The 10,656-nt window shown below is 36.1% G+C and overlaps 1 protein-coding gene across 1 annotated transcript; it reads right to left on the reverse strand.

The window, feature by feature from the left end:
• Positions 1–1,238: 1,238 nt before the first annotated feature.
• Positions 1,239–10,578, reverse strand: MCEE (methylmalonyl-CoA epimerase). The gene is made up of 3 exons (XM_062583730.1): positions 10,524–10,578; positions 6,323–6,663; positions 1,239–1,897 (listed from the first exon to the last, which is right to left on the reverse strand). Exons 1-3 carry the CDS (start codon positions 10,552–10,554, stop codon positions 1,745–1,747), a joined length of 525 nt encoding a protein of 174 aa, XP_062439714.1. The 5' UTR covers positions 10,555–10,578; the 3' UTR covers positions 1,239–1,744.
• Positions 10,579–10,656: the final 78 nt, after the last annotated feature.

The raw sequence follows: 10,656 nt of genomic DNA on the forward strand, positions 1-10,656 counted from the left end.
TAACACAGTGCTTGTGCATCTGCAGAAAGAAAGTAATGTAGTCTCAGCATTAAATACTGAAGTATTAAACAAACAAGGAGCCTCCTCATCTTTGAAAGAACGGCAAGAAAAAAGCAGCCCTGATGATAATATGTCTCCTAGGATGGCAGAATCAGATTTCAGAAAGAATGTCAAATCTAAGGCTTTTCCTTCCAAAGCCTTAAAATTTTGATATTCTAACAATTTAGAATTAACATCACAAATTACACTGTAAACAGTGATTTGATTAAATAATAAGAGCCTTGTAGAAGACTATATTTTCCATATATTATGACAGAAGTAGCATTTCTTTCAACTACAAAATTATCTCCTTTAAAAAAATATATGGTTTTGGAGAGTTTATTTCAGAATGAAAATTCATGAGGAAGCACCAACATCTTTAAAGCCCTGATTAAAACTCAGGTCAACATACTACTTGTGTTTTGTTGTGACAAACAGGACAGAGAACACAAATTATTCAAAAATTACTAAATTTCCATGCAGTTCTCCTAGACTAAACAGAATTTATTTCCTATCAAGCTGAAACTATTCACTGTATATGCAAAGATTTAAGAAAGTAAAAAAAAATCAGAGTGTAGTTTAGCCAGGAAAAATGTGATGTTTTTCTGAGGATTAAGAATAGTAGATAAAGTTACAATATGTCTGCAATTTCTACAGCTGACATGTCAAAACAAATCTATAAAAGAAGCTATCTTGACAAATACTGCTTGCTTAATTCACACAAGTGAAGTGAGGTCTGTGCATGAATAAACTAACAAACTGTGACTCCAGTCTACCAGAAATGATAGAATGGTGGCATGCTTGCTGATGGTATGCATGACCAAGTCTTACATGATGTGGTTGGGTTTATTAAATTGTCCCTTTAAAAAAATATGCTTTCCAATGATTTTGTAATTGCTTTTGCATAGGAAAACAATATTTATAAAGCAGGCGGATAAATTCCCTGTTATTTGTGTAGGTCTCTCTCAGACATCTTTCAGGTAAAGCTTAAAAACCAAATATTCAATATCTGACAAAAATAAATCCAACAAGCACCTTACAGTCTGAAATATATTTTGGTCAAATGATCTTTGCAGACAGCTTTCTTCCCACTGCCTATGCATAGAGTTCATAAAACAAATACATGATGGTTTATGCATGGTGACTTCCTTGGCAGCAATTGTTATGCCAGGGAAAAGGTTAATGATTGCAGACACCAATAAAACAACAAGGATTTTTTATTGTGTAATCCAGTCAATCAGTGTAAAGTATAGATAGTGAATGGTGAAAACAGAAATTATGATGCTCCTTTTTCTGTCTAAGGGAGTACGTAAACTGTGTTGTTGTCTCTGAGAATGGGTCCCTGCTCTAAATTATAGAACAAAATAATGTAGAATGACCTAGAAACTGCACAGTTTCTGTGGCTACGGAGGTAAAACCATGCTGCAAACATGCAACAACAGAACATAAATTATGATCTTACATATGTAATTTGGCTCATGTATTCATTTTTAGAATCACAGAGAATTCAAGAAACGTCAAGATGTTAGTTTTGTAAATCAGATGAACAAAAAAACTCTGTAGCAGTATTTCAGTGTTATAGGAACTGTAGGAATCACCAGGAGATACAGTGAACTTGTAAAGATTGAATAATACAGCAGCTTTCCCAGCCCCATCTCAATAATTTCACAATTCATTTATTATTTTACTCTATGAATATTACAGCTCAAGCTTGCTCAAGTTCCACAAGGACTCCATGGCAATCTTTAGGGTGAAGAAAAATCACAGGTTTGCCATGTGCACCTATTTTTGGCTCTTCACTCAATATTCGGATCTTTTTTTCCTTCAGTTCTGTCACAGCTGCTTTTATGTCATCAACCTTATTAAAAAAAAAAAAAAACAGTTTATACAATTTGAAACACTAAAATGTATATTCTACATTTAGGAGCAATAACATTATGTCTTACTAAAATGTTATTTATAAATTCTAATATAATTCTATAAATAAAATTAGATTTCTCTAATTTTTAGAAATTAAGAATTAAATTTTTGAGACTAGATTTCTTTAATTTTTTAGAATTAGTCTCAAAAATTAAAATCCTAAAGAAATTTGAATTTGTGATATGACTTATTTTATAAAAGTATAGTCAAGCAGATTGTGGTATATTTAACAATTTAGTAAATGAAATTCACTCATGTACGAAGTCCTTTTTTGTTGTCATTACTTTATACGGTGTCCATAAATAATCTTAATTCTTTACATTGCAATTATTACAACAATCATATTGCTTTAAAAATACCATTAACCAAAGAATGCCTTCCCATCTAACTGATGACAGAACACTTATTCATTATATGCTAGTGAAGAGGCAGAGTAGTGGGCAGAAGGTAAAAGGAAAGTGCCTTTTGTATTTATTTATTCTGCTCCTGAGTAGGCTAAGCTTCATAAAGTTTCCTAAGGAACACCTTAAAACTACCAGAAAAATCCCCAAAATATGACCTGGTTTTCCTGTTGGATTTAATTATAACAATAGCATTTTACATAAAATTTCAAAGCAGCTTCCTCTAGAAAAAGTAATTAACAAAAACATATCTATGTTGTATAATGTGATCTTAAGTCTGATGTCATGTCATCAACAGGACTTTGGATCTTCCCAAATCTTAAATGCATCCATCCCTTGAAACAATAAAATTAGTATTCAGTTTAGCAGAGCCAACAGTTAATACTCAATGAAGACCTAGAATTAAAATAATAGTGTTACTGTTTTTCAAGACAGAGATGTCTAGATATAACTCGGTGAATAAACTCACGTGATGCCATTCTAGGGGAGAGGGAAATGCCTAGTCTTAATTCAGAAGAACAAACTTCAGTTAATTCCTACTCGTTCTCAGCAGAGGTTTGCTCATGAAAATTCTGAACTGACTACTGTTCTTCCTACACGCAGCCACCAGTTGGCTAAAAAAGAAAGCAACTGTCAAGTGTTATCTAAAAGAAGATGGAAAGTGTAATATGTGCTGTAACCCCCTCCAGGTTATTCCTGAAACAGAAAAATAAACCACTACAGCTGTTGCCCATGTCCTGCAGAGATGGCCAGAAGGGGAAATGTGTCTGGGCTCAGCTGGAATGAATTAGTGCATCCCTGAGAAAACCATGAGAGGAAATGGTGAAAAGTCTGTGGGTGCATCTATGTTAAGAGATCATGAAGCTTAGATTTCTCTCCTATCTTACCAAATGTTGTTTCCACTGCAGGTATTAATTTCAATTATAGCTGGTCAGAAAATATTTAATTTATTCTAAAAATGCTTGTTTTAACAAATTCCCAATCTATCAACACATCTAAATTTTCCTTTTTGAATAATACAACAGAAGGAAGAAAGGAAAAGCATTTTGATAAACTTGTCAGACTTCTTCCCCTCTATGGAAAGACTTTTTTAATTTAGCCTTTTGTAAGAAAATTGTTCATAGGAAAGTATTTCTACAAAATAATAAAATTTCAGATGAACAATTTACATTTGAGAAATTTTATGTAATTTTTCTAGAAACTATTTTTGCTCAGTTACGTCTCCTGGCTCACTTAATCTATTGTATACAGTAATATATATATATATATATATATTTTAACGCAGCACTTCTACATTGCCAGGTATGGTATAATTAGCATGTATTACTCTTCTCAGTTTTCAGAATTAACAGCATGATTTCTTTTGATAACCATCTTTGGTTTGTCTGCAACAAGAAAGATCATGTCTCACACCAAATGGAGTTCTACATAGAAAAATCTTAACTAGTTACAAATATTTTGTGAAGTATCTTACATGTGATTACCTACACTAGAATTTCTTCAAGGAAGCAATGAGCTCTTTTTGCTGTAAAATGTCTACATCTTCCTTCTTTTATACCTATAACCAAGCACTTTTCTTCCACATCCCCATTTCCCAAGTTCAGCTGAGGTCTTTCACATTTCTATAATAGAAGTTCCTAAATTTAGTGTCAATTTAAACTGGATTAATTTTCTTCTTCTTGAATATCTGCAAAGATACTGCATAGTTAAGATTCTGATCTTCTGAATTTAAGTGCAAAAGCTGTATTAAAAAGAATAGCTATTTCCTTCACTTTACTGCCTACAACAAAAAAACTGATTCAGACTTTGCTCTAATTTCAGTGGAACTGCTTATGGTAATAAAGGCAAACCCATCCCCAGGCATTTGATGTAGGAACTCTGCATAAAAAGCAAAGTAAATGAAATAAATGAAAGAGGATTAATGAATGTGTGCTCCTTATTTTTAATTATTTCCTCACAGTTTTGTCATATGCTGAGCTATCACTTCTGTTAAAATTCAGAATATGATCTGACATTCCCACATACATGCAAATCATTTACCTCAAGAGTTGTATCGACTCTGTTATTTTCTATTAAAGTAATTACTTACCTGGACCACTTCTAAATATTAAACAATGGAAATGTATAGTTTAATATGTTAGCAAGGGTCATGCGTTTTATGTTACAGTAAATCATGAAAAATCATATATGTGCTTGGCATATATAACAATTCTTGCTTTGGAACAATATTGTCTACTAGCAAGAGCCTAGAATGAGGAGTTGGCAGTATTGGATTATGTTCATGCTTACACTATTGCTTCTTTTAATCTTGAAACAACTCATTTAAATATCACTAGTATATGTGACCACGTTATGAAATGGGAAAGCCCACTCCCATTCTGATGGGGTGAGTCATTGCATGTAAAGTGTTTGGGCTGTTTGTGAAGATGCTATGTAAGTACAATCACAAAGATCAATATTTCTCTTCACTGTTTACCTGCAGCCCATCTGCTAGATATGTATTCACATCATTCCAGGAATCTGTTTCCCTCTCTTGTAAAGATTGTTAGATATTTTCTTCTATATGATAAGCCCTAGTATGTATGTTAGAAGACCCAAATCGTGCAGAGGCTTATTATCTTTCATCAGTGCTCCAGTTCAAGACAAATTTCTATAGCATCAGAAACATTTGATTTTAACACTCTTATATTAATGTTTCTTAGTGATAATAATAATCCACTACCCTCAGGTTTTCATTTATGCAATGTATAATGTCCTGAAGTCTTATATATGAAATTGTGCAGTTAATTTAATTCTTACTTCTTTAATTTTTAAAAATCAAATGTACTTTAATTGGTTTAACATAAGTGAGCTCAATAAGGTGCTCTAGTAGTATAACATTAGGAATTAATACAATTAGTTACCTGCATCAAGTCAAATATAGTAATTACGTATTTTTCCAGAAAAAAAGTTAAGGCCTTACAGGAACAATTAGGCTCCAGACTAGCTGCTGAACTTCTCAACATGACCATTCTCTGTATGAATAATCTGAAATAAGGTGTTTAAGATGTTAATTCCCCTACATTCTTCTCAGTTGTTTTGAAAGATGGCTTATTAAGTTTTCACCTTGAAAATATGTGCAAACTTAATTTAAGAAACATTGCAATGCCTATGCATATGCAAAATTTCTCAATTTTCAATGAAAGTATGCAACTGCAAACACAGGTTTTTATAGATGTGCTCTGAAAACAATTTTACTCACATCAGTAATCACATTATTTTTATTACAAATCTTTGCATGAAATAAGAAAGTTTGCAAGACTGAGATCTGAAAAACATTAAAAATATATTTAATAGATATTATGACAATATAAAATGTTACAGCTAACATTTGTTGATCTAACAGCATGAATATGCTAAATAAGATCCCTGCTTTCTCCAGCACCTTTACACCTTCTGTACTTGTAGACTAACCTCTCTTTACTGGACAAGAAAGACCAGGACAGAAGCAGCTCTGGAGACTACTTCTCTTTGGAAATCTTTCTAGAATTTTTTTTTTTTTTTTGACTTCTGTATAAAATTATCAACTAAATATCAAACAGGAAGAAACTTCTTAAAATCTAAACTATGCCTTAGCTTAAACTTACAACTGTAACTGATACGCAGCTTTTTCCAGTGTATGTCCTGTCAAATGCTCTTCACAAGCCCCTTGGGCTTGTCCACTTTCCACACTAGATGCTTAAAAAAACACCATAATTTAATCTTTATAGAGTAAAAGAGGAAAAATTCTTCATGTAGTTTATGAAACTGAACTGGGATTTGCAAAAGAGAAAAAAAAAACACTTTTAAGACTTCCTATTCAGTAGAAATTCTCCCAAATATGCCAGCCTTATATATTTATTCTTTATACAGGTCAAATCTATGAAAAAATATGAATAATTTAATGTATGTATCTTCTTACATGATATAGTTTATTAAAATACCTCAATGCAGATATGATGCATTCCTCCCATCTTGTTTTTCTGCAGAAAGCTTGCTACGGGACTTTTCTCTCCTAGAGGATGTAGAAGTTCCAGCTTTGTATTTCCAAGCTCCACAAAAACAGTGTAGACACCATGTTCTGGAAGAGCAACAGCCTCGCTCACCCGTGCACCTAACACATCCTTATACAAAGTTTGAGCCTTCTCCAGATCAGGTACTGCAATTGCTACATGATTAAGTCGGCCCAGTTTCCACAAAGAGCTTGGGATGCTTTGAGAACGAGAATCTGATGTCAATAAAGCTCGTACTGTGGCAGCTGAAGATTGCAATCTGGTAAGAAGCCCTGAAAAAAAGTGAACAGCACTGATATAATGCTTTAGAGAAAGCTCTTCCCCCTTTTAATGAGGCCTATATAACTCCTATGTCATTAACACAACAATGTGCAGAGTTGAAGATAGATGATCCCAAAGAAGGAATTATTCTGTAGTACTAACACTACAACAGATTTTTTTTTCAAAGACTAATTATTTGTAAGTGTAAAAAAAAATTAAAAAGACATATTTGTGTGCATGAGTGCTCATATGTGCCTATTAAAAATAGAAATACATGAAGGCAGTAAGTTTTGGTGAGTTTGGCACTGAAATGAATCCCATAATTAGTTGCACTAATTACCAAATATAAGGGCCACTGGTATAGTGTACTGAAAATTTACTTCTGAATTGCTCAGAACTTCATACAAAATAGAAACAAATGAGGCTCTACCTATACATCTAGAAATGTAAACAATCAAGAAAATCCAAACAAAGCCTTGAACAGAACTAACTGATATTTCAAGTTCCAGAAGAAAGATAAGGAACTTGAGCTCTCAGCTGTTAAAATTCCACATCCTCCAGCATGGAAAGAAATACCATGTTGTTTTTTAATCCTAAGGAATACTAAGATCTCCTGAGTTTCTGCAAGACTTGATTACATCATTCGCCCCTCTTAGTTTTCACATGCTATAATTGTGTAACACTTAGTTTCACTGATCTGTTTCAAGATGCGTAGAAATATTTCAGTATAAGTACTGTTAACAATAACCTGTCCAAGTGACCAATAACCACTTAGAAGATTATCTTTTAAAGGTCAAAATCATGTTTGCTTTCTTTTATGTAACTAGTGCCATTGACTTCAGTGTGATTTGCAAGAGAAGCAGAATATAATTTGGCTTATCATAAAAGAATAAGGTAATTAAAAGAACACCTAAAAATACTGGATGCCCATATATCACAAAGACAGGGGCTAACATGCAGATGCAGACAAACACTGATGGAGAAATCATGGAGAAATTCAATGCCATGAAATGTTATGTAGATATTTATAGAACTCTTCCTAAATGGCTTTGAGAAGGCAGTACTGAACTTTGTACTACCTGTGTCAAGGTTTTTGTATTACGCACAAATAGTTCAGTGTTGCTGTTTTTAAAAAATCGGAAAGAGAGATATGAAATAAGGATTAATTATTACAGCCCCATCCATAAATTGAATAGATTTTAAGAAAATTAATCTGTCAGAGAACTAGAATTTGGAGAGATGGGGTGGGAGGAAGATGAGCTGTGGTTTTATCAGTTGTTTCTAGCATGAAAGGATATAGTCATAAAAGCGGTGTTTGAATTTCATGCCAGTTTGCTTTAGGCTATGTCAGAGTTCCCAATGCCTCAAGGCCAAGCTAGAGGCATCTCAGTGTTTTGGAAGACTTTGATGCATTCTTAGCTTTAAATTCACAAATGTGCCATTTTGCTAAGAGATTGTGCCAAGGATGTGCTGATATTCTGGATGCCTTTCAATGCACTGAGGATACAATGGGTTACATTTATCAGGCTTTTTGTACTCTGTAAGAGCAGTAGTAGCTGTAGTTTAAAACTTCAGCTAGCTTCACTGTAGAAAAGAGCTAAATTCCAGCAAAAAGAGAAAATTCACTAAATTCCAGTGAAAAGAGATTTCACTGGAATTTAAGACCACAGCTGCCAGTTCCTCTTCCTTCACAAAGATGACTAATGCAGTCATCTTTAAATGACTTAAATCTAGGCATTTCTGAACATTGCTTTATAGGCCTACCACTGAGCAAAAATCAGCAAATTTATAGAGTGCTGTGATGGAAGAACTGTGTACATATCTCTCTGTGTGTACGCAGGGAAGGAGTGTTAATATTTGAGCCTAATGAACCTATGCAATGCTGTATAATGTAGAAAATAAGAAACTTGTAGTATCTAGTTGGCAGAATTACAGAGGCATAGATAATTAACTAGAGTTTGACCAGATCACCAGAGTAAGTAACGTTAAAAAAAGAAAGAAAGAAAAAATGCCATACAATCTTTTCTAAGATTAGCAGCTCTTTCACATGGTAACATCTTAAGACTTGATCCAATGCTCGCTGAAACAATACAAACTCTTCAACTTAGCAAAGGTCAATATTTCCCAAAAGAGAAAAGTCCTTTGAAAGGCAAAGACCCCTCAATATGCCATTTTGATGCATCCTAGAGCACTGATATTGTTTAATTCCTTCTTCCAAATATTAACATAGCATGATCCAGTGGAAATTCTACTAATGTAGCTCTGACTAGCATTTAGATTTTTCAAGCAATCGTTACCAATGGAAAAGGCTGGAATTTTTACCAGTCATTTTGACAGCTTCCATCTATAATTCTTGCTACGTTTCACCCAGTGCATAAGACTATATAGCTATTAGAATTTAATTTGTATTATATCTGTTTCCAAGTAAATTGACACAGATTTGAGAAAAGGTCTGTTACTCAGCCTAGCGAAAGAAATAGGAAACATTATCTCTGTTGGTTTCTGCTCAAGAAATACTTGATTTTTGCATCTGTTTTCTGGAGAGATAATATTCCTAGCATTCTGTAAAGTCAAGTTTAAATACCTACTCATTTGACAATATTATATATGCTGCTCTCCATTTCTTCTCTCACTTAAGGGATTTAGTAGTAAAAGTCCAAATTTTTTTTGTAGGAGGATGTAGCTGTGGAGGGCTTTCCAGGATTTTATTTATTCTATGAAGTCTCGTGAATTTATTCTAGCTCTAGTCATATGCATATAGAGTTTGAATTCTGAACTTGTAATTAGCAATGTGAACTAGCTGAGATTAAACCAAACACATTTGTATTTATTAAGCTATGTAGATTTGTGAGCTACAATTCCAATCTTTATTCATCTTCATGTTTCTGGTGTCATTTTTATGCTAAAAGTAGTATACCCAATAATCAAAAAATGACCCTCCTGTTAAAAAACAAAAACACAAACAAACTTCAGATTGAAAGCCCATCATTTGCATCTTCTGGGAAAGAGGCTGGGACTAAGAATTATGCTACTAGTTGTTCGACTGCTTTCTTTGGGTGACAATTGTGGCTAAATTCTTTAATCACAAAAGCATTTCCCCACTGACTTACAGAATTATCCAAGTAACTCTTAACTGCCAGTGTAAGAAAACGGACTTTGTCTGTTTCTTTCGAAGCTAATGGACGCTGACTAAAGTATTCTGCTTACGAAACTTGCATGGGGGACCAACTTCACATGGGCAACTGCTTCTCCTGATATAGTCAGTGCTTGCCTTTCTGCTGGGGGGTTTTAAAGACCCGATTTTTCAACCACTGACAACTGAATCCCATTTTTTCCATGTACTTTGTTGCTGAGAGAAGATTCAGCAGATCCTGTTCTCATATCTGACTGTCATTTTCCTAACCTCACTGATACTGCTGCAAGGACATCACCATCTTCAACTTCACATGAAGAATATTTTTAAACTGATCTATTTGTCTTTTATCCTGTTACCGGCTAGCTGCCCTTAACCGATGCTAGCGTGGCGCGCGCCAGCACGTAAGCACAAATGCTCGTGCCAGTCGGAGCGCAGCTCTGCAGCGGGCTACGCGAGGGCCGGGGCTGAGAGCGAGCGCAAAGCACCGCAGCCAGAGAGCGCCCGGCCTCCCCGGGCCTCTCCGCAGGCCGCCGCCCGCAGCGGCCCCGCCGGCAGCTGCGCCGCCCTTCGCCGAGCACGGCGGCGCCGCGGCGAGCGGCGGCCGCCCCCGCTCCCCCGCTGCGGCGGCGCCCGCGCCCTCAGCGGCCGCTGCGGGGGCTGCGCGGCCCCGGCCCGCGGAGGCGCCGCCGCCCCGGCGCTCGCTCGCTCCCTGCCCGCCCGGCCGCCGCGCGTTACCGGCCGCCGCGCGCCGCAGGGACGCCGCCATGTCGCCGCGCCGCCGCTGCCGCCCGGCCGCGGGCGGGCGGAGCCGCCGCGGGCCCAGCGGCGCCGCCCGCGCCCGGGGCTGGCGCGGCCGCGGCCCGGGCCA

Source organism: Rhea pennata, chromosome 10, assembly GCF_028389875.1.
Source record: "Rhea pennata isolate bPtePen1 chromosome 10, bPtePen1.pri, whole genome shotgun sequence".
Lineage (NCBI taxonomy): Eukaryota > Metazoa > Chordata > Aves > Rheiformes > Rheidae > Rhea > Rhea pennata.

Excerpts from the sequence above, each read along its gene's own strand:
- MCEE (XM_062583730.1), bottom strand. The coding sequence starts at position 10,554 with ATGGCGGCGTCCCTGCGGCGCGCGGCGGCCG. Across the intron at positions 6,664-10,523 it reads CCTGCGGCGCGCGGCGGCCG|GGCTTCTTACCAGATTGCAA; the intron begins GTAACGCGCGGC and ends ACTTTTTTTCAG. Across the intron at positions 1,898-6,322 it reads TGCATCATATCTGCATTGAG|GTTGATGACATAAAAGCAGC; the intron begins GTATTTTAATAA and ends TTTTTTAATAAG.